Raw genomic sequence first — 24,129 nt, 5'->3', positions numbered from 1 at the left:
TATTTAAGTTTTCTAGATTCCTGCTATGAGTGAGACCATCCGGTATTTTTCTTTTTCTTTTTGGCTTATTTCGCTGAGCATGATCCCTTCCAGCGCCATCCATGTTGCTGCAAATTGCATGTGTTTATCTTTTTTGAATGCTGAGTAATATTCCATGGTATATATGTACCACATCTTCTTGATCCAGTCATCTATTTTTGGGCATTTGGGTTGTTTCCAAAGCTTAGCAATTGTAAACAGTGCTGCTATAAACATAGGGGTGCAGGTGTTCTTTGGAATTGATGTTTCTGTGTCCTTTGGGTAAATACCTAGGAGTGGAATTGCTGGATCATATGGAAGCTCTATGTTTAGTAGGTCCAGAAATCTCCACACAGCTCTCCACAGTAGTTGGACCAGTTTGCACTCCCACCAACAGTGCAGAAGAGTTCCTTTTTCTCCACACCCTCGCCAACATTTGTTGTTGCTAGTTTTTTTAATATGTGCCATTCTCACTGGTGTAAGATGGTATCTCATGGTAGTTTTGATTTGCATTTCCCTGATGACAAGTGATGTTGAACATTTTTTCATATGCCTGTTGGCCATTTGCATTTCCTCTTCAGAGAAGTTTCTTTTTAGCTCTTCTGCCCATTTTTTGACTGGATTATTTTCTTTGTTGTTGTTGAGTCTCATCAGCTCTTTGCAGATTTTTGTGATCAGTCCTTTATCATTAGTGTTGGATGCAAAAATGTTCTCCCAGTTGGTGGGTTTCTCTTTGTTTCAAATCCGAGTGTTTTTTAATTGAGGTATTATGTATGGAGTTAAACATATTTTTACACATTAAATTTTTTTTTTGGTGAGATTAATAGCAGACTTTAAGTTAATTCAAAGAGCTTCTATATTTTATGTTTGTGTCAATCCTCAGATGACTATGTAAAATTAAAAGAAGTTTTCTATTTCTAAATAATAAACATCACAGCTCATCAAATCTTATACTCATTTCACAAATTAAACTCACATCAGCATTGTTTCTGCATTTAGTTCCGTATGCAAACAGTATCTCATTGAGGTTTATATTTCAAAATAAATAAAAAGTTGCTTTAGTTCCTTTATCATATCATTGGAACTTTGAAGTGTGTGCTTGTATGAAACAGTTTCTCCTGGCCATCAGTGGTCTGTAAACCATGTATATCTAACTAGATTCACCCTTAGTTTTACTTTTCTGCTTGTTATGAAGACTACAAATTACACTTTGTTGCCATTCTTGATTAAACATAAAAGACAATGTTTTGCCTCTTAATTTTTTATTTCTTTTTTATTTTTTTCATTCTTTGGATAATAATACAATTTCCACTAGACTATTTTGGTAGTAGTATTTTTTTCACCACCACCATCCCTTATATCATGTTTCCCTCCTCCCTCCCTCTTAACTTCCGAGTCCTCATGGCGTTTATTAATGTTTTCTGGTTTTTCAAGTATTTTACTTTGTCAGATTGTCCACTATATAAATGTCTAGTGTTTGTCTTGGTTATTCTGACCTGCTTTACTACACTCACTTCCCTCAAACATCTTCCACTTTGCTATAAATGGCTACATTTCATCTTTCCTTATGGCTGAATAGTATTCCATATCATATTTCCTGATCCAGTCATCTGTTGGTGAATGTTTAGGCTGCTTCCATGTCCTAGTTATTGTAACAGTGCTGCGGTAAACACTGTAAAGTATATAGTTTTTTGTTTTGATGGTTTCATGTTCTTGGGTAGCTTACCTCTATTAAGGTAAATTAAGATTGCTTTCCATAATGGCTGCACCAGTTTTCATTCCCACCAACAGTGTAATAGGGTTCCGCTTCCTCTGCATCTTCTTTAGCACTTGTTTTTGGGGGTCGTTTTAATATGTGCTATTCTCATAGGTGTGAGATGGTACCTTCATTATCGTTTTAACCTGCATCTGTCTTACTGGATGTGATGAACATTTTTTTCATATATCTGTTGTCCATTTGGATATCTTCTTTTGAATTGTCCATAGTTGAGAATCATTCAAGTATTCCTACTGTGCTGTGGATACCAGAGTTGTGTGGTAGGAATTTATAGTAATCCCTTCCTCCAGGCCAGCTCCTTGGTCCAAGTGTCTTATATAGTGTCTTGTCTAGCTTCTCCCACCCTCTAGGTACTATGCAGTGCTGGACATGAATCACAGTTGAGATAGGTTCATAGTCTGGGAGTTGTTCTTTTTTCTTTTTCAGCACAGAGCTTTCTTTTGGGAAGTTTGTTCCTGTTAACAGGTGCTTAAACTCTGGTTAATGAAAATGTTCATTTGTAGTCTGTTTTAGCTATTTGTGTGTGTTTGTTTGAATATACCAATCTCAGGCTGTAAGTAGTAGCTTCTTCTATGAAGAGACATAGGTGATCCAACCTAGTTCTCTCCACCAGTTCAGGCTCCAGCTGTTTTATATTGGGAGTTTCAGGCTCAAGCTAGTAATCTTCAGTCTTCCCCTGCTCCTATAGTTCTCCAGTAGTGCACCCTGTGTCCTGGATGCCAATGCTTTGCACCCCCTAATTGCAGTGCCAGGTCCCCAAAGTCCCTGATACAGTATGTTTCCCTGGCTCAAAAACTGCAGGGGGTTACATACAACAGCCCTCCTCCCTCTTGTGTGGTTGTATTGCCCTGGTATTGCTGTAAACACAGTCCAATTATTAAAGTTTCCCCTACCCCTTGCTGTGGCTCCTGAGGCGTGCTGTATGCGTCCATTTTTCTATGATGGGTTATTGACCTTGTTCTGTCGCAATTCAATTGTGAGTATATGTAGGAGGTAACCCCAGCATCTTGCCAGATTCTTAAAATCTCATTTTTAATGACTCTGTCCATTGTATTGATGTGTAATAATTGAATCAGCCCCTTATTAGTCATTTAGGTTATTTTTAATTTTTCAGCATTATAAACAACGGTATGATACAGATTTTTAAAAAATCTTAACAATTGTGTATCACATCCTACCCTTGGTAGTAAAATTTTGAGAACCCTGTAATGTAGTAGCAACACTCTAGGCTTTAGTGTCAGACTTGGATTTGAATCCTGTCTCCACTGAATGACAGTCTTGCAATCTTTGAGCCTCATCTTTATTATTCATACTGTACAGCGTTAATAAAACCTACCTTTCAAGGTTGTTTGTGATAATAAGATGTAATAAAATAACTACTGACACATGGACTATCCAACACTTACTAGCTGTTATTATCCTAGGTTTTTTTTTTTTTTTAATTGAATAGGCCCTGTTCTTAACTTCTGGGTTCTATGTGAAAGATTTCTATTTATAGCAAATAAGAATATACATAATATTTTATCATTTTCCTTAAAGCACGCTTGACATAATAGTTGAGCTCTTTTAGCTTTTTGGTAGAACATATACTCCCAGAACTTTTGTTTTTTTTTTTTTTTTTTTTTTTAAATAATAAATTTTATTTTTATATTCCCCCATACAATTGCAAAAGCCCCATTCTGACCCCAATCCTTCCCTTCCCGCCCCCCACCCCCCAAAAAGTGTCTCTGGTTCATAGTTTTTGTTGATTTTGATTTTCACTTTCTTATATTCATTTTCCTGGTCCCTTATTTAAGTTTTCTAGATTCCTGCTATGAGTGAGACCATCCGGTATTTTTCTTTTTCTTTTTGGCTTATTTCACTGAGCATGATCCCTTCCAGCGCCATCCATGTTGATGCAAATTGCATGTGTTTATCTTTTTTGAATGCTGAGTAATAGTCCATGGTATATATGTACCACATCTTCTTGATCCAGTCATCTATTTTTGGGCATTTGGGTTGTTTCCAAAGCTTAGCTATTGTAAACAGTGCTGCTATAAACATAGGGGTGCAGGTGTTCTTTGGAATTGATGTTTCTGTGTCCTTTGGGTAAATACCTAGGAGTGGAATTGCTGGATCATATGGAAGCTCTATGTTTAGTAGGTCCAGAAATCTCCACACAGCTCTCCACAGTAGTTGGACCAGTTTGCACTCCCACCAACAGTGCAGAAGAGTTCCTTTTTCTCCACACCCTCGCCAACATTTGTTGTTGCTAGTTTTTTTAATATGTGCCATTCTCACTGGTGTGAGATGGTATCTCATGGTAGTTTTGATTTGCATTTCCCTGATGACAAGTGATGTTGAACATTTTTTCATATGTCTGTTGGCCATTTGCATTTCCTCTTCAGAGAAGTTTCTTTTTAGCTCTTCTGCCCATTTTTTGACTGGATTATTTTCTTTGTTGTTGCTGAGTCTCATCAGCTCTTTGCAGATTTTTGTCATCAGTCCTTTATCATTAGTGTTGGGTGCAAAAATGTTCTCCCAGTTGGTGGGGTTTCTCTTTGTTTTTGTTATTGTCTCTTTTGCTGTGCAGAAGCTCTTTAATTTGATGTAGTCCCAGCTGTTTATCTTTGCCTTCACTATCACTGCTTTGGGTGATGTGTCTGTAAAGATGTCTTTGATGTGCAAATCCCGTAGTGTTTCGCCTATATTTCCTTCTATGTATTTTATGGTTTCAGGTCTTATGTCTAGTTCTTTAATCCATTTTGAGTTGATTTTTGTGTATGGTGTGAGGTAGTGGTCAAGCTTCATTCTTTTGCATGTAGCGACCCAGTTTTCCCAGCACCATTTATTGAACAAACTTTCTTTGCTCCAATGCATAGTCTTTGCTCCTTTGTCAAAGATTAGTTGACCATAAATCTGTGGGTTTATTTCTGGATTTTCTATTCGATTCCATTGGTCTGTATGTCTGTTCTTGTTCCAATACCATGCAGTTTTGATGATTATGGCTTTGTAGTATAGTTTGAAGTCTACTCCCAGAACTTTTGAATATTCACCATCAAAAATCTCTAGGGAGTTAGTGAGCCTCTTCCTAAATTAAAAAGTTCCATATCATCAGGTGTTCTTAACTGTTCTTGGAGGCTTTGCAGCCATACTCTGCTAGAATTCCCAAAGCATAGGGAATTTCTTCTGGGGCCTGCTTGATTTTCCTGTCATTAGACAGCACCTTTTTGGTGAGAAACAGTACATTCCAGTACAAAATAATGGGGTTTTTTCAGTTGAGGTCCCATTTTGTTCTGAGTCCTGCTTTTGGAGCTCCAAAAGTAGAGCACTGTCAGTGTCAACAAATGGAAGTGAGAATCTTCATTGCTGGCAACGTATTTATGCCTTTAGGGACATGTTCAGCTAGGGATTAGTCCTGTCTGTGTTGGATCCTTGAACAACTGAATTGTTTCTAGAAAACCTTTCTCCTGCTGAGATAATCTTCAGGTCTGTTCTCATCCAGAGGTAGTAACCTGGTTACCTGGTCTCCTCCATCATGCATTTAGATTGTGACTGAATTCACTCAAAGAGTGATCTTATCCCTCCCTTTTAGGGGCACTTTATTCAGCTTGCAAGTAAGTATTAGCCTATCTTCCTGCAGACCTCTTCAAATGAACCTTCAATAGTAAATCCTCATTATAGTGATGACTTATTCTTCCCAGCCTGCACTACTAAGGGCAAGAATATCTTTAGATATTTTAGGAAATTCAGGAATTGTTGGGCCTCCCTAGTGGTGCAAGGCATTAAGTCTAGCACTGTCAAGCTATCACCAGCCACTGCCACATGAGTTTTGTACCCTGCCAGGGAGCTAACCCACATGGTGAAGCAGACCTCTCTTGTCTTGCCCTCTCCTCCCCTCAGCAGTGTATTTCAGTAGATTTACCTGTTCTGCTCCTCACTCTGACTCTCATGAATCCTCTCACCCCCGCCTCCCTTACCTCTGGCCTACACCCCAGTTCTTGTATGCATAAATAATAAAAATAAATTTTTTGGGGGGAAAAATGAAATTCAGGAACTATCATAGAATTATAGCCTGGATGTCAACTCTTCAGTGCAAAAGTCATCATGCTCTTTCCAAGCTGACCTTCAACCAATAATAGGACATTTGATGGTTAATTGGTTATTTACCTTTTCTTTTGTATCTACTGGTCCCTCTGTGAGTTCTCTTTGGCTATATCCTTTCTGTTTCCCGTGGGGGACTATTTCCCTTTTCTGTTCCCTTCCATCTCTGTTATATTGCTCCTGGATTTTAGGGAGGGGATATATTTATATACATTGCATTTGGGTGTGCATTGAGATAAGAAATAATACTGATACTGTTCAGCAAAAGCCTGTATGTATATGTTCAAATTATCTCTGACTCTTCACTGCATGTTTTGGCCTCTAAAATCTAAACTGATAGATATTTCTCACTTGCACTGACTCCAGGGGAAATCAGCCTTGTGGTCCCACTTGTTACATTATCAGGAAAACAGACAGAGAAAACTCACTTCGGGAAGCCTCAATACCTCAGGTAAGATGGTCTCTACACAATTGGAGAGGAACTTGTTCCCCCCATTTTCCTATCCCCATGGAGTGCAGGCTATTCCAGGTTCATGAAACTTGGTCTGGAATGTTTTCTGTTTTAAGTGTTAAACCATGTACTCTCTAAACCATATACTCTCTAGAACATGCCAAAGCCATGGTATTTGTTATCATCATGTGGCTCTATGCCTCTTTGATCAAGTTAGAAGATTTATATCCACATATCAGTCTTAGAATGAATATAAGTTTTAAATGAATTTGTGTGAATCCGATATCCCTTGTTTGGCACAAGCTGTTTTCAGGCTTTTATTTCTCTTTGAAGGGCATTGATGTTATGTCTTATCAGTTAAGAGAGTTTTGCTTGTCAGTGTTCTACCTTAGAATTCCTCAATGTCAAGGCCTGATGTGAATGAGTCCTTATACACTCTTTGTGTTCTAAAAATGTCAGAGTTGGCAGGGACCTCAGATATCTAGTCCAGTCCCCTTATTTTATAGTAGGAGGAAACCGGGATCCAGAGAGGAATTGAATTTATTCAAGACCACATGGTGAATTAATGAAAGAGATCAGATTAAGAGCCAGGTTTCTGGCCTCCTGGTCTGATATTCTTAATCCCATCTACATTGTCCCTTTTTTGGCAGTCCCCTCTTTATTATTTATTGATGGCATCTTCCCTTCATATCGTCCTCATTCTTCCTTCTCTGCCAGAGAGTTTACCTTTTTGGGATGTTCTTATTTTAATGGGTGAGTTTAAATGGGGGTGAAAAGATGAGCATCATCCTCAGTGTTATCTTTGTCTTTGAGCTAGTAACCTCAACTAGCACTGAACATTGGGATGATAGCTGTTTAAGATCAGGTACTACAGCTCCTTAAGTAACTTTATAAGGAGTTTTTTGGTCTACTTGCTGGTTATGAGAGCAGTGTCTTTTCAGGAAGGCAATAGAAGTTATTGCTAAGGGTTATAAACTGTAACCAAAAATTCTTAGGTGATGAAGATGCTAAGTTTTAAATATTGAGTTAGACACGAAGATATATAAGTATTTTATCTATAGGTCCTAAGCTTATACTTCACGTGCACTTAACACATCCCCTTGGCTCTTTTGTAACTCATTTTAAGGCTGAGGAGGACATGAATAGTAGTTTCAAGTGGAAGCACTGCCTCCATAGATTATGCTGAGGAACCAAGAACTCTTGTGTTTCAGTCCTGAGTTTGCCACTTGGTCACGAGGGCAAAGTAGCTAACCTTTCTGAATTTCAGTTTCCTCCTCTGTTAAGTGGAGATACCTTTCTTGTCTTGCAAATTATTAGAGAAATTAAGTGAGATGATATCCCTAAAAGCATAAAATCTGATACTGTTAAGTACTTAATAAATGTTAGTGAAATGATCTGTCAAAATTTTACCAAAGTAACCAATTGTTCCTGCAGAAATTTGTAATTTGAGATAAAGAAGTATAGCTAGCACTTTGGATATTCAGATTTCTTTGGATATGACCAACATTTTTTGTCCTAGGAATACTTCTTGATTCAGAACGGAGGAAGTCTGATGCCAGCTCAGTCATGTCTCCCCTGAGGATCTCTCTTATTCAGGATATGAGGTCAGCCTGGGATCATCTGTAATAAGCCATTAAAATCCTGTTTTCATTTGCTGCTTAGATGTTCACTTTGAAAATTATGGTCTCAGTGACTTGGTTTTCTGTGGCATCTTAGTTAACTAGGAAGCTCTCCTCATTTATCTTGTGCTTCATGGTACATTTGTAGAGATATATAAATAGTTGGGTTTCCTGACATTTTTAGAGAATTACACCAATGTCTTTCAAGGTTACAGGGTTAGCCTGGCTTTTTTGCACTTTCTCCTCCTAATCCTCCCCCAGATATGGTAAAGCTAAATGGAGGCCCAGAATTTGGAGAACAAAAGAAGTGAACTCATAGGCTGGGATAGGGCTGCCTCCCAAGACCTGCTTTGATTTAGAGGGTAAGTATTGGTAGTGAGTTCGTCTCCTACCTTACCTTTCATTTCCCTTTTCCCATTCTTTCCTCAGGCACATCCAGAACATCGGGGAAATCAAGACTGATGTGGGAAAGGCCAGAGCATGGGTGCGACTGTCCATGGAAAAAAAGTTACTTTCCAGACACCTGAAGCAGCTTCTCTCAGACCATGAGCTTACTAAGTAAGATCACTCCACCTGTGGAAACAGGCTTCCAGGAATGGTGGGGAGGGTTGGAACCACCTGTGTGGGTAGGGGATGTATTTAGTATGTTATTGTTGCTATATTTAGCTAAACTCACATTGCATGTGAGATTTTGCAGTTTTTCCTCTTTTCTCTCTCTTTGTCTGTGGAAGAACAATTAATTTAAATATATCTGCTCTTCCTGCCTTCTCAATCTGCATGCCCAAAAATGGCTTTCTTGAAGAAGTAGTGAGAAGGATGGGTTTTTCATCAATTACCTCAGTTTTGGAGCTCCTCCTATGTTTTTTACACACTTGTGACTTGGGCATAGGACATTTTCTCAGTTTCTTTCCTGTCCTGGGGAGAAGAGGATTGGAGAATTAAAAGGAATTAAAATGACCTGTTACCTTTTGTTTTCCCCTGAGCCCAGGGCCAGCCCAAAGTAACCAAGTCCTTGCTGTTCCTCTCTGGACCCTGCCTAAATCTCCCTGGCGTTTTTTAAAAGGGCTTTTTCAGATGACCCTTCTAGGTCCTTTCCTTCCAGACTTTCCACCCAGAGAGAGAGGGAAAGGAAGGATTCCAATAATTTCACTAAACCTACAGTTCCTTACTCTTGATTGTATATCCTTTGCATTCTTTCTATACCCTGGCTGCTAGAGAAGGTGGGGAAGGAAAGCTCTCCTTGGTTTCTGCAACTAGCACTTCTCTGTGTCTTTTCCTGAATACAATATATTTGGGTCTTCCTTCACGGGCAAGGCTTTTGGGTGTATTTTTTTTTTTTTTTTAATGCATACAAGAACTCGGGTGTAGGCCAGAAGTGTGGGGGGGTAAGAGGATTCGCCAGAGATAGTGGGGAGCAGAACAGGCAGACTTACTGAAATGTACTGCTGAAGGGAATAGCGGGAGAGACAGAGAGGTCTGCTGTGCCATGTGGGTTAGCTCCCAGGCTGGGGATTGGACTCATGCTGCAGTGGCTGGCGATAGTTAGATAGCACTGCGACTTTAACCCCTGTGCCACCAGGGCGGCTCCTGGGTGTTTTTCTTTTTTTTTTTTTTTTAAGTCATCTTTGGCTTTTTATTGTATCCTTTATTGTGTGACTTCCCTGAGGATAATAAACAGAGCAGTGGACCTTGGAGAAATTCTGTGTAAGCCAATTGATTAAAACTGCAAAATCAGTTTTTATTCAGAGTAACAGCATAATATTTTAGACAGTTTATTAAATGTATAAACCACAGCAAAAAAACAGATTTAGAACTGTGATAGATTAAAGAGCTCACTTTGAGAGATTATAAGATAGCAGCGCTTAAATTTGATTTCCTGTAGGGACAACAAGGTTTAGAAACAAAATTTGAAAAGATAACTAAAAGAGACCACATGAATATGTTAGCCTGGAATTTGAAAGAAAAATGTTTGCAAACCAGATATAACAGGACAATTGTGTGTCCTGGAAAATTCTGTAACTGTAATTGTGGGCACCAAGGCCTGGTAGAACAGGAATGATTCCTGTGGGCCAGTATGTCAGGAAGGGTTGCAAGTCATCAGGAGGATAGAGGTAACTGAAGGCAGAGAAGTAACTAAAGGGCATCAAGCATAAGAACTTTATGAATCCAGGACCCTGGGTAGGTTTGGGGTGTGGGAGGAAATAACAAAAGGGCAGAGACCTCAGTGAGGAGGCTAATCTTGGTTTCTGTAAACCGTATCCTTGTTAGAGGACATAAGCTCAGAATTTACTCAGTATTTACTAACTCCTCCCCTGATATTCTGACCCCAGTGCTACTCCAGTGATTGGAAAATGAGGAGAATTTGGCTGCTATAGATTGCATTTCTGATGGAGTATAGGGAGAGAAAGGGGTTCTTCATCAAAGCTACCTCTTTCTCCATCCTGTTCTGTCTCTTCTTTTCTGTCTCTTCTTTCTACTTAATTTGTTTAATGCTCCAGCCACATCAAACCCCTCACCTGTCTCAAGATAGCTTTAGCACTTTATTTGCTGTACTCCTATGTGACCTAGTCCCTTTCCTCACTCTACGTGGTAAACTCTCTTAAGGCCTACTCAGAAGAGATTTTTGCAGTTGACTAGATTCCTTAGATTTGGTCGGTTCCTCCGCCATGTAGCCATCGCATTTGTTACAATATTCGCTCATCCCTGTTTTACCATGGATGGGGCCTGTATTATTATTATCTATTTGCTTGCTGCTTATTTAAATTTGTTCATTGACAAGGATGTCCACTCTCACCACTGCTTTTCAATATAATACTGGAAGTCCTAGCCAGAGCAATAAGACAAGAGAAAGACATCCAAGGAATCCAAATAGGAAAAGAAGAAGTCAAACTATCACTATTTGCAGATGATATGATAATATACATAGAGAACCCCAAAAAGTCCACAGAAAAACTAATTCAACTCATCAATCAGTTCAGTAAAGTGGCAGGATACAAAATCAACACGCAAAAGTCAGTAGCCTTCCTATACACAAACAATAAATCTGAAGAAGAAGAAATCAAAAAAACCATCCCTTCTTTTATTGAAACAAAAAAAATCAAATATTTGGGAATAAATCTAACAAAAGAGGTAAAGGACCTATACAAAGAAAACTATAAAACACTGTTAAAAGAAATAGAAGAAGACACGAAGAAATGGAAAGACATCCCCTGCTCATGGATTGGAAGAATAAACATTATTAAAATGGCCATCCTCCCAAAAGCAATATACAGATTCAATGCTATTCCAATCAAAATTTCAATGTCATTTTTCAAAGAAATAGAACAATTATTGATGAAATTCATATGGAATCACAAAAAACCCTGAATAGCCAAAGCTCTCCTGAAAAAAAAGAAGGGAATGGAGGCATCACACTCCCAGACTTCAAACTCTACTACAAAGCCATAATCATCAAAACTGCATGGTATTGGAACAAGAACAGACATACAGACCAATGGAATCGAATAGAAAATCCAGAAATAAACCCACAGATTTATGGTCAACTAATCTTTGACAAAGGAGCAAAGACTATGCATTGGAGCAAAGAAAGTTTGTTCAATAAATGGTGCTGGGAAAACTGGGTCGCTACATGCAAAAGAATGAAGCTTGACCACTGCCTCACACCATACACAAAAATCAACTCAAAATGGATTAAAGAACTAGACATAAGACCTGAAACCATAAAATACATAGAAGGAAATATAGGCGAAACACTACGGGATTTGCACATCAAAGACATCTTTACAGACACATCACCCAAAGCAGTGATAGTGAAGGCAAAGATAAACAGCTGGGACTACATCAAATTAAAGAGCTTCTGCACAGCAAAAGAGACAATAACAAAAACAAAGAGAAACCCCACCAACTGGGAGAACATTTTTTGCACCCAACACTAATGATAAAGGACTGATCACAAAAATCTGCAAAGAGCTGATGAGACTCAACAACAACAAAGAAAATAATCCAGTCAAAAAATGGGCAGAAGAGCTAAAAAGAAACTTCTCTGAAGAGGAAATGCAAATGGCCAACAGGCATATGAAAAAATGTTCAACATCACTTGTCATCAGGGAAATGCAAATCAAAACTACCATGAGATACCATCTTACACCAGTGAGAATGGCACATATTAAAAAAACTAGCAACAACAAATGTTGGCGAGGGTGTGGAGAAAAAGGAACTCTTCTGCACTGTTGGTGGGAGTGCAAACTGGTCCAACCACTGTGGAGAGCTGTGTGGAGATTTCTGGACCTACTAAACATAGAGCTTCCATATGATCCAGCAATTCCACTCCTAGGTATTTACCCAAAGGACACAGAAACATCAATTCCAAAGAACACCTGCACCCCTATGTTTATAGCAGCACTGTTTACAATTGCTAAGCTTTGGAAACAACCCAAATGCCCAAAAATAGATGACTGGATCAAGAAGATGTGGTACATATATACCATGGACTATTACTCAGCATTCAAAAAAGATAAACACATGCAATTTGCATCAACATGGATGGCGCTGGAAGGGATCATGCTCAGTGAAATAAGCCAAAAAGAAAAAGAAAAATACCGGATGGTCTCACTCATAGCAGGAATCTAGAAAACTTAAATAAGGGACCAGGAAAACGAATAACTATAAGAAAGTGAAAATCAAAATCAACAAAAAACTACGAACCAGAGACACTTTTAAGGGGGCGGGGGTGGGAGGGGAGAGATTGGGGTCAGAATGGGGGGGCTGCAATTGTATGGGGAATATAAAAATAAAATTTATTATTAAAAAAAAAATAAATTTGTTCATTGAAAGCATGAATCATGTACCTTTCCTAATGCTGAGCCTGTTGCCAAACACCTAGTAGATATTCAATTGTGCACATAAAATGTGAGCCTGGCTGTGTATAGGAAGAGGTAAACCACCTTGGGAGGATTATTATTGAGTCTCTGAAATTCCCAGGTTGCCCCAAGACTGTAGCTTGGAGGTAGAGATAAGGTGGAGGTAGCATAGGGGGTCTTATATTTATGGGGCCTATTGAATTATGAATTCTTTTTTTAAAATATATCTTAGATTCTTTTATATATTGTACATATGCAGACCTGCCTTTATGTCAGTTACTGGTTCTACCAACAAATCATACCAAGGCATCCTGTTACTAAGTTTCCCCAAAATGGATTCAGATAAAATTAGGTATTTGTGCACTTCATGGACATCAAAAACTTGAGACTTCATTTTCATTTCAGTTTTGAGGCTAGACCCACAATTTAAAATATATGTGAATTGAGTTAAGGTCATAAAAGTAGGCTGAAAGGAACCACAGATTCAGAACAATGAAACTGTGTTTTGCTTGCCTCGGTGCCACAATGTGAACAGCAAATGTGTCCATTTCATAGCTCTCTTATTGCGGTATGAGGTGCTTCAGTTAATCTGTGGTGATTGCATGGCAGCTGAGCAAATAGCCATGTGATGTGCTGAGGGTATTGCCAAAGGATCATTTCTTCTCTGCCTTTCCTTTCTTGGGTTGTTGTTTTAATTTGTAATCAGCCAGGGTGACCTTGATTGCATTTTCAGCCAGCATGCTTCCTGTGGCTTAACAGGAAGAAGGCAGAGTTTTCTGGCAATGTCTGTTTGTGGTTTTTTTTTTTTTTTTTTTTTTTTTTTTAAGGATTTATTTATTTTATTTATACAAGAACCAGGGTACAGGCCAGATGCGCAGGAGGGTGAGAAGATCCACCAGAGACAGAGCAGGGAACAGAACAGGTAGACTGACGAAATATGCTGCTGAGGGGAGCAGTGGGCCAGACAGGAGAGGTCTGCTACACCTTGTGGGACCCTTGCCAGCCAGCTGGGATTAAACCTGCACTGCAGAGTCTGCGGACAGCTTCACAGCGCAGTGCTCACCTGCCTGCGCCACCAGGGGAGGCCCAATGTCTGTGTTTTTTATTGTCAAGGCTTCTTCCACTGTCTTCCTTTCTAGCCATTCAGTGGCTAAAGAGCTGGAGGCACTTGCAGAACCACAGCAAAATGTTTTAAACCTGGTATCTCAATCTTTCCCTTTTCATTCATCTAAATCTGTAATTTCATCATATCATCACATGTTGGAGCCCCCACTGATCCAGTTCCACTGTTTTTAGATGTCTTGTCAAGGGAACTCACATTTCTAGGATATTCATAATTATTAACAGCTTTCTTATGAGAGAGCCAGACTGGAGGTAATAATACTGTGGCCGGCAGGCTCAGGCTCCAGAGCAGCAAGGGCCAAAGCCATTTGCTCCAAGATGGTCCTATCCAACTGCTGCCGTCTTTTGGGTTTGTACCTGCTAGTGAACTATGATTCCAAGGGGAAAAGTTACTTAGCTCTCATATAGTGGGCCCGGACTCTTCTCATTGATGTCTCTGCAGGTAGGGTGCTCCCTGTACAGTGCCACCTCTACCATGAAATTCACTTTGCATGACTGCCATGACCCTATACCATCTGCTCTCTCTCTCCCCTTACACTTTCAGGATGTTGGCTTCCACAGTTCTCAGTTCTCTGCACTCACACACGTTCTTTTCTCTGTCTCACTTGCTCGTCTCACTTAGTGATCTCACTGTTCCATGGATTCTATTACTGCTAAGCAGGTGACTCCCACATCTGAAGCTCTAGCTCTGGCGTTTCTTCTGAGTTCTAGTTCTGCATTTATTTTCATTCAAATGTCTTTTAGCTGAGAGAGAACAAAAGCAAGCTTTACAGTCTTCACTATAACTACCTTTCTCTCAAATTTTTGTTAATGTCACCACTCTTCTCTTGTACCCATACCTCCCTTCTTAGGCTCAAAATTTGGAGTCAGCTTGACTTCTTGCTTTGCTTTACTGCCCATATACACATTTCAGGTCCTTAGTTTGTGCCCCCACCTATCACTCCCTACCAAGGTCTCATTTTCATCCTAATTCCCTCTTCATCTCTCAGCCGCACTGAATTTAAATTTTCTGAAGTTAGTTTTGGCTTTTACTTTTAGGGCAAATTGCAAACGTATGATTTACAAGGCAGATTGCTGATTCTTTAACTTCAGCATTTAGGACCTTCCTTCATTTGACTCTAGCCTTACTTTTCAGCCTCATTATTAACCACTCACTTCCTTGAGCCTTCAGCTCTAGCCAGACTGGTTTCTACGCACACCCCTTTTTTTCCTGTCTAAATTCATGTTGTCTTCCAAGTCCCTCTTGTAGAAAACCTTCCAGGAGCATTGCAGCTTCTGGCTCTTTAAATTCTCCGAGAGAGCCTTTCATTTGGCAACTCTTGGGCAGTCTTATGGCCTTGAGCCGATTTATTTACCTAGACTGTATTTGAGGACAGGTGTTTCCCTCTCTAGTGTCTTTAGATAGTAGGCCTTGGTTGTGAATTATTTGTTGAAAATAACTTAAAAGTCTGTTTAGGCAGAACCTTACAAGTCTATTAAATCCCATACCTCTCTGGCTACTATGATTGTAGTCTTGGCAACCAGGACAGTTGCCTTTTTTGTTCTCTGTATTTCTCTGTGGTGGGGACCGGCGCATTTGGCTCTCTACATCTCCTCTACTTGGGGAAGATGTCATTGTTGTAAAATTGCAGAAGGCTCACATTGCCAGACAGAGAAGTGGACCTTTAAGTAAGCAGTAGAGAGGGGAGGTGGGAAAGAGAGAAAGTCTGAGAAGATGTTAAGTAAGTACATGAGCTGTGCAGCCTGTGATTGGATCATTCCCTTTTTACCTGGAAAGCTTTCCTGGGCTCACATTCACATTCAGAGCAATGTTCTGACTCATAGGTCTCAGGTTGGCTGAGGGTCAGCCTCGCTCTAGTGTGAATGGTGATCAGAGACCTCCTACCATTACTACTTCACATCACATGCTGGGGCAGTAACCTAGCTAGAACCCTGCAGGGCCTGGGTCATCCCTGATGGAATTTATTCCAGCCTCCAGTTTAGGAAGGACCCATGACCCTCTGACACTTGATATTCAACCTTGAAAAAAAAAGTTTGGTTTTTGTTGTTCCCACTGTGACTGAAGTCACTTTCCTCTAGCCCTCATTTAGAGTAGCTGGTTTTGTTTCTTTTTCAGTTGACCCTAAAAAACTTGAGGCTTGACATCTACTCTTCCTGTAGCTATTTCCTTCAAGGCCTGAATATTCTAGCCACTTTCTCCTCCTTTTGGTTGGGAGACTGATATATTGCCTTCTCTTCTACAGAAAGTTATACAAACGCTATGCCTTCCTGCGCTGTGACGATGAAAAGGAGCAGTTCCTCTATCACCTCCTCTCTTTCAATGCCGTCGATTACTTTTGCTTCACCAATGTCTTCACAACTATCTGTGAGTAGTCCTGTGCTCCTGCTGGTCTTCTCAGCTCTAGTCTTCACAAGCCTGCATGAGGCTAATGCATTGCTCCCCTTTTTAGCAAAGAAGGTTTTTACTTATACTTTGTCTTTTGCTTCTGCCTGGTGTACTTGCCTGCCTTGAAGTTTTTTTTTCTCTGAAGCTTGTTATTATTGTTCTGAAATGGGAAACTCAGTCCTTTCCACCATTGTGTTATCATGGTTGTCCTAAGCACTGCTCTGAAAGTCCAAGGTCATGAAATTGGAGTGGGATGGGGTAGGGTGGTGAAGTTCACTGCCCTCTTGCACATCTGCAAAGAATATCCCCCCTTTTTTTGGACTGAGAGAATCACTCAGAATCACAGAGAGTTTCAGACTAGCCTGCAGGGAGAAACAGGTTTTCTGAACTAACAGAAAGAATTCTAGATGGTAATGGGAGACTTGGGTCTGGGGCTCTCTGCCTTAACTCCTTATGTGTCTGTGAGCAGAGTCTACCCCTGCTATGGGCCTCACTCCCGCTATTTGCATAGTGAAGAAAACAGTTCAGTATGGTCTAAGGAGACCTTTGGAACCTCATCTTTCTTTGATGAGTAGGGATATTCTCTAAATTTGCCCCATGACTGGTTGTTTGGCCAGTGGCTCAGTAGCCTCATCATTGTGGACTTTTATTTCTGTATGACACCAGTCCTCCTTTTTAGAGATAAGGGTTGTAGGCTTCCATAAAAGCAGCACTGGGCTAAAATTTAGAAGACCCAAGGGAAGTAATTCCTCATCACTGCCTCAAAAATGATGGTTAACACCTGTGTGGCTTCTCCTAAAATTGTCATTTGAATTCGTAAGATGGTAGCTTGAAAAGTGCTCTGAAACAGTTTAATACAGTGTTACGATTTGTGTGTTATTTAAGAAACAGGTTTACATAGGTCCTGAACCTGCAGCTGTGCTCGGATCTTTGCTGTTTGGGTGGTAACCCTGGGAGGAATGATACTGGAGGTGGGGGGATCTGCTAATACAGGGACTGCCGTCATGCCAGCACACCTGGAGTGGCAAGGGCTTGCAGGGAATTCCTGATTCTTCTCAATGCCTTCTCCTAAATAGTGATCCCATACCACATCCTGATTGTACCCAGCAAGAAACTGGGGGGCTCCATGTTCACTGCCAACCCATGGATTTGCATCTCGGGAGAACTGGGTGAAACACAGATCCTGCAGGTTCCCAGGAACGTGTTAGAGATGACTTTTGAGGTATGTGCTCAGGGATCAAAACTCCAGGCTCTGTGGGGATCTGAATTTGCAGCAGCTGCTTTGTGGAGCTTTCTTCAGGATTTCACAGAGACCTTGCTATTTACACTATTATGCATCAGCATAACTGAGCTGTCCTGAATGAATAGAGGGAGGAAGCCTACCTTATCTAAATTATCTCTGTCTAAAAGGCACTTAGCTCTCTGGATTTGCAGACCTTTCTGTCCATGGTGTGTTGAGAAATCCTGAGAGAGCTTTCACTTGCTGAATTCAGGTGTCCCTAGAAACCCCTGGATCTCAGGCCTTCCCACTTCCAGAACCTTCTGCTCCCATGCCCTAGTCTTCCTCCAGGTAGCAGCATCTTCTTTCTTAGCTATGGACCCCCTTAGGGGGAGTGCTGTACTCCCAGCTCTGGAGGTAGGTGGAGCCATGAGCTCTGTTCCTGCACATGCTGAGTGCCCAAGTTGCAGGTAGCCACTCAGATCTGTGCCTCCAAGGAGTAATGCTCCTTTCTCCTCTTTTCTTGACCTACTCCATCTTCTCTGTTTGACTGTTCTTTCACAGTGCCAGAACTTGGGGAAGCTCACTACTGTGCAGATAGGCCATGATAACTCGGGGCTGTATGCCAAATGGCTGGTGGAGTATGTGATGGTCAGGAATGAGATCACAGGACATACCTACAAGTAAGTGTTCCCTCAGTGATGCCCTAAGATAGAGGGATAAAGTTTACCACCAGGGACTTTGATGCTTGGATATTTGGAGTTCTCTAGGGGACTCATTATGTTATGATAGGCTGAAGCAACTACCTATTTGGCTCTCACTCACACCTCGAAAAGAAATGGAAGTAGCATTTTCCAAGTGAAGATATATGGTATTTCTGTGTTCAGGTTGATTGCTGTGTGGCTTCTTCATGACATAGTGGGATAAGTAGGCTAGGGAACAGCTTTATTGGTTGCTCTTGCTGAGCAGCAAGAGGAGGGACAGTGGCGAAGCTGGCAGTTCTAATAAGTTCTTTCCTGGCGTTTAGGTTCCCATGTGGCCGGTGGTTGGGAAAAGGCATGGATGATGGAAGCCTAGAGCGGGTTCTAGTTGGGGAACTGCTTACATCCCAGCCCGAGGTGGATGAGAGACCATGCCGGACACCGCCCTTGCAGCAGTCCCCCAGCGTCATCCGGAGGCTTGTTACCATCTCACCCAACAACAAGCCCAGTAAGAGAGAGAAGGGTTTCATGTCAACCAACTTGGGGAGGGTGGGCAGAATCTGGGATCCCTGATATGGGAGCCCAGATTCCAGCCTTTGTAGCTACTCAGGAATCATTTCTGCTAGCAAAGCAACCACAGGCATCTGTCACCCTCCACTTTTGAATCAATGCTCTCCTTAGAGGCCTGAAAGGGACTCTAAGATGGGAGCTGTATGAGAGGGAAGCCCTCATACAGCTCACCCTGGATCCTTTGTGCTATTCGTATATAATCCTGGAAAGGAGAGGGCTCTGCGTTTTGGCTTTCTCTTCCTTATTCCTGGCCTTTTCAGTCACGGTGACACTCATTTGGTTGCAAAAAATTCTAAAGTACAATGAAAAATAAACTTTGTCAGCATCTCTTAGAGATAGAACGCTAAGGTACTGGCTTTTTTTTTTTTTCAAAGAATGATTATATCTTTTTTTTTTTTTTTAAAGATTTATTTATTTATTCATACAAGCACTGGGTACAGTCAGAAGCGCAGGAGGGTGAGAGAATTCACCAGAGCCAGAGCGGAGAGCAGAACAGGCAGAGTGACGAAGTATACTGCTGAAGGGGGCAGCGGGCGGCAGGAGAGGTCTGCACACCATGTGGGACCCTTGCCCGGCGGCCGGGGATCGAACCGGTGCTGCTGAGGCTGCGCGCAGCTTCGCAGCCCAGCACTCAACCGCTGCGCCACCAGGGGAGGCCCCTGGCTTTTCTTTTTTTCCCAAGGTTGTAAGAAGAGCTAGCTCAGCAATTAGCTAAGATTCTTGGTAAGAATCGCCCCTTCCAGGGTCGAAGCTGCCCTGTCTTTCTTGTGGGCCTGCCCTGTGTCCTCAGTCTCTTGTTTAGTCAGTTAAGCAGTGTTAGCCTCTGACTGTTTAGAGATGTCTGTTTGATTCTGATTTGTTAGGGATGTCTGCTTGATTTTTATTAGAGCTGAACACTGGACAGATCCAGGAGTCCATAGGGGAGGCAGTCAATGGCATTGTGAAGCACTTCCATAAGCCGGAGAAAGAGGTAAGCCTTCCTGCTCTGCAACTCAGGGCCTTATATTAACTAGATGAGAATAATTTTGTTCCAGACCTATGTGCTGTGGACAGCTCAGCATGTTGGGATTTAGTAGATGACTTCTTCTACGGCCCTCTGCCTTGGGTTGCCCTATATTTTTTAAACACTGATGACTCACTGAAGTCCCCTGGCAAACAGTGTGTATTCCTGTTTTGTTCTGGATGTGCCTGAGTCTCCCTGATCATTGGCGACAGGGGCTTTGTCCTCCTGGTGTGGACTCTTGTGTATGACCCAGATCCATCATCTCTTCATTCAGCAGCTCTGAACGAACTACTCTGAGCCTTGCTGGGGAGGGGGGGGGGATAGGCAAGGTCCCTGCTTGTCTTTTGCTGTGGACCCCATCCCCCCACCCTCTGCCCCACACCATGGGTGGTAGGTGTGGAGATACAGTGGTGGGAGGCAGCTTGACTGAAGGAAGCCTGGCTTCTCCCCTGTTTCCTTATGTAGCGAGGCAGTCTGACATTATTGCTTTGTGGAGAGTGTGGCTTGGTGTCGGCCCTGGAGCAGGCTTTCCAGCATGGATTTAAATCACCCCGACTCTTCAAAAATGTCTTCATTTGGGATTTCCTGGGTGAGTTGGGCTGGGATGTGAGGGTGGGAAAAGCATGCAGAGACATGGGAACTTGTCAACATAACGTAGGTGCTTACCACTTGGCCCGGAGGTGAGAACCTGAATCAGGTGACTCTCAAATTAGATCTGTTGTTTGTTTGTTCTGGCTTTTCTTGAAGTAAGTGATGGAAGCCTTCCCTCCACCTTCATCCCTCATCTCCTGAGAATCGGACGGGAAAGATTCTAGGAATCTGCTGTATAGTACGGACTTAGTCATAAGTCCCCTTTCTCCTTTAGAATCAAAAAGCAAGTTCATAGCAGTGGACCCCATGCTCTGTGTTGTATCTACTTGGAGAATTTTCATGCAGGAAACTTCATTCTCTCTCTTTAATTTTTAATCTTCAGACTAAGTAAAGGACCATCTTCATATGAAAGGCCACATAAATAAACTTAAAGCATAAGGATCGAGAACATAAGGATTGTTTGAAATGTGATCAGTGACATCAGAACATTTGTGTTTTTCTCATTAAGTTACCTGCCTCAATGTGGAGAGACCCATGGCAAGTCGCCTGCAGCATAGTCAGAGATAGGTCAATTTGGAAAATCTTTTGCATTGGCAAGCTTTTCTCTTCTTCACAGAAAAAGCACAAACCTATTATGAGACGTTAGAGCAGAATGAAGCTGCTCCTGAGGAAAACTGGCATACAAGAGCCCGGAACTTCTGCCGGTTTGTCACTGCAATCAACAACACTCCCCGCAACATTGGCAAGGACGGCAAGTTTCAGACGCTGGTGTGCTTGGGGGCCAGGTACTGCAGGCTTCGGGCCTCAGGGGTGTAGCCGCCAGCCGCAGAGCTGTTGCTGTTGCCCTAGTGTGTTGCAGGAGTGGGGAGTAGCTAATGATTAGACACTACTGGGCAGGTGAGGCCTTGGAGGGCTTTCTAGAGGTCCTCCATTTCCTTCATCTACCGCGCATATGTGTTGGGATCCATGGGAGTTGGGATGAGAGTTTGTGTGTAATTGGAGGAAGAGCCACATTCTGGTGTGAAGGAAAAAAGCCACCCCACTGTTGAGATTTGAAGCAGAGTGTCATTCAGAAGTTTACTCACCCTAATTAAACATAGTTACTATATTTAATTGTGAGAATTCAAAGCAGAAGTACCAATACATACAGTATGCTGAAAGTGCAGACGAAGGTCAGAGTAGGTATCATGGAGTAGTGCTTGAGTAAGCCTTATGGAAGAGAAGTAGTGCAGAGGGAATTTGGAACAGTCAGAAGAGGCCCTAACGGGAGTACAGAGAGTCAGGAAATAGCAGGTGTAATGTGGGAAGGACAGTAGTGGAACAGATGAAAGGACAGGGCCCTGGAGGAGATGGGCTGGGGAAAGTCCTTCCATATCAGAGCAGATTTATTCAATCAGGGGCTGACTTGCTGCTTTGGTGCATTTGAGCAAGAAGATTACTAGGGCCTGTTCTAGTAAGTCAGGCAAGGACACGAAGCCTAAATAAACTTAACAACAGTAGTTTGTGCAGGCATTGGCGGGGGAGAGTTGACATGGTTAAGAAGAGATTCTGGAAGCAGATTGATTAGCTTCATACCTTAGAATAGCCGCTTGGTAGTTGTGTGACCATGGACAAGCTCTGTCATCTCTGTGTACCTCAATTTCTTTATCTGTAAAGTGGGGATAATAATAGCACTAATAGCATCTATCTCATACAATAAGGTTGTGAGGAAGGTTAGAGTTCTTGCAACAGTACCTGTCACATGCTAAGTGCTTTGTAGATGCTAGCTGTGAGTATCTTTCCTGGTGGTGGTAGCTGTGGGGAGGAGTGATGCTCTGGGAACTACTGAGTGATGCTCTGGCCGTTGAGGTGGAGAAAGTGGTGTCTGATTAGTGGTGGGCGTGTCCAGAGAGGGAGAGGGAGGCGTAGAGGAACAGGCCTGGTGATGGATGACAGGGCAGTTTGGGTCAGGTTGGATTGATGTCCTTGGGGCTGAGCAGCCCCAAGTGGGAACTTTTTAAAGCCATGCCAGTCCTCTTTGCCAGTTCCTGCTAGGCAAGGGGAAGGAGCTGTAAGGAGCAATCAGCCTTTCCAGCTTCAGACTTTGTTCAAGGAGTGATGGGAAGCAAGTTTCCCTCTTAACGTTGCACTAACTACCTTTTTTTTTCTGACCCATCTGGACTGTTCCTGCCCTGCCAGAGATCACCTCCTACACCACTGGATTGCCCTGCTGGCTGACTGCCCCATCACCGCACACATGTATGAAGATGTGGCGCTGATCAAAGACCATACACTTGTCAATTCTTTGATCCGCGTGCTGCAGACATTGCAGGAGTTCAACATCACGCTGGAAACATCACTTGTCAAGGGCATCGACATCTGACCTCCCAGCACCAGCTAGGAGCAGGACTGAGAAAGACTCAACCTGCAGCTCTGACCCTTCTTCCCAGAGGGACTTTGTGTAGGAGACGGAGAGATGTACACTCACTGTAAAAAGAAAACTAGAGGATTTTTGGAATAAATAATCTATTTTAGAGTTTATTTGCCGATTTGCTTTTTACACACTTTCATGTGAAAGAGTGATAGGGAGAGGGAGACGAGGTTGGTGCCGCTTATTTTAAAGCTGGTGCCCTCCCTCGCCTTGGCCCTTGCTGGGAGCCTGCGGCCTCCCCAGACTGAGCCTGCGGCACTGTGTGTGGGGCGGTTCTGCTTCCTCCTCCTGCCGTGTCAATGAGGCCATTCTACATCGTTTTTAAACTAATGTTTTCTATATTAACATTATTATGGATATTTGGCTTTCATGGGCCACACACAGGTGTGCTGAGCGGGAAGCCCCAAGCTCCAATCAAAGGGATTTTCAGTAGTGCCTCTGCAAGCACTGATGATGAGTCAGTCCCACATCTTTTCTTTTTTGTCAGTATTATTTGGGAGGGAGACATGCCGGGATGTGTCATCGTGCAGAAAAATCACACAGGCGTTGCACAGAAGTAAACATAAGCATGTTTTAACAGGTTTTTCTTTTCTTTTTTTAATGTATTATTTATTTAACCCTCCATTGTGTGTTTTTAAGTCTTTTTCTTTTCTTTTTTTAAGGAAAGGAAAGGCTTGTCACAGTCTAACTGGCTATGTTATTACTGTTCAGTTTATGTTGTTTTGCAACTTAGAAACCAGCTACAATATGGCCCACTTAATAAAACACCTGAAACAAAACTGTATGGATCCCTAACTTTTGTGGGGGTTTGTGGGCAGTGGGGATTGGAGGCTGTCATTTGGTGTCTCTGAGATGACCGAGATATTGCCCGTCCTCTTTCTCAGGGCTGTGGACCGCACAGGATGCCCCGAGGGCTGGTGTAGGGGTAAGTCCTTCCCATTTTCATAGCTGTTAGCTCAGATGGCTGTTTGAGAGGAATGCAGACAAGGATTAGTTTTCTGCTCCACAGAGGAGGAGACAGGCACAGAGAAGAAAAGACCCGGCCAAGGTTGTAAAGATTGTCCCTTGATCATCAGGACCGGGTGGGCCATTCATTGGGCAACATTAGCTACATGAGACCCTTGGGAAGAAATCCCTTTTCATGAGAAAAGGGTTTGCTTTTTCCAGGATTGCAAGTGGAGAGCTTTACGGTCAGTTTTTCAACCAAGCTGCTCTGATAGGACGCTGGCGTAGTGTAGCTCAAACCAATCAATGTCCTCTTTTAGCTTCCCTGATTTTGCCTGCACGGTTCCTGCTATGTGGAATGCCTCACCTCATGTC

At 42.1% G+C, this 24,129-nt stretch overlaps 1 protein-coding gene across 1 annotated transcript in view; it reads left to right on the top strand.

The window, feature by feature from the left end:
- DENND5A (DENN domain containing 5A) overlaps positions 1–23,588 on the top strand; it is a 97,670-nt gene extending 74,082 nt beyond the window's left edge. The window contains exons 13-23 of the mRNA XM_037522637.2: positions 6,245–6,329; positions 7,849–7,933; positions 8,378–8,506; positions 16,173–16,294; positions 17,392–17,537; positions 18,099–18,217; positions 18,562–18,743; positions 19,693–19,775; positions 20,274–20,397; positions 21,016–21,184; positions 22,578–23,588. Coding sequence (XP_037378534.1) covers positions 6,245–6,329; positions 7,849–7,933; positions 8,378–8,506; positions 16,173–16,294; positions 17,392–17,537; positions 18,099–18,217; positions 18,562–18,743; positions 19,693–19,775; positions 20,274–20,397; positions 21,016–21,184; positions 22,578–22,761 — 1,428 coding nt within the window. The 3' untranslated portion in view covers positions 22,762–23,588. The remainder of the gene's footprint in view (positions 1–6,244; positions 6,330–7,848; positions 7,934–8,377; positions 8,507–16,172; positions 16,295–17,391; positions 17,538–18,098; positions 18,218–18,561; positions 18,744–19,692; positions 19,776–20,273; positions 20,398–21,015; positions 21,185–22,577) is intronic.
- The last annotated feature ends 541 nt before the right edge of the window (positions 23,589–24,129 follow it).

Source organism: Talpa occidentalis, unplaced genomic scaffold (genome assembly GCF_014898055.3).
Source record: "Talpa occidentalis isolate TD23 unplaced genomic scaffold, MPIMG_talOcc4v2.1 talOcc4.3, whole genome shotgun sequence".
NCBI lineage: Eukaryota > Metazoa > Chordata > Mammalia > Eulipotyphla > Talpidae > Talpa > Talpa occidentalis.
Note: the sequence above shows the minus strand (reverse complement) of the source record. Positions and strands in the feature narration are given on the sequence as shown.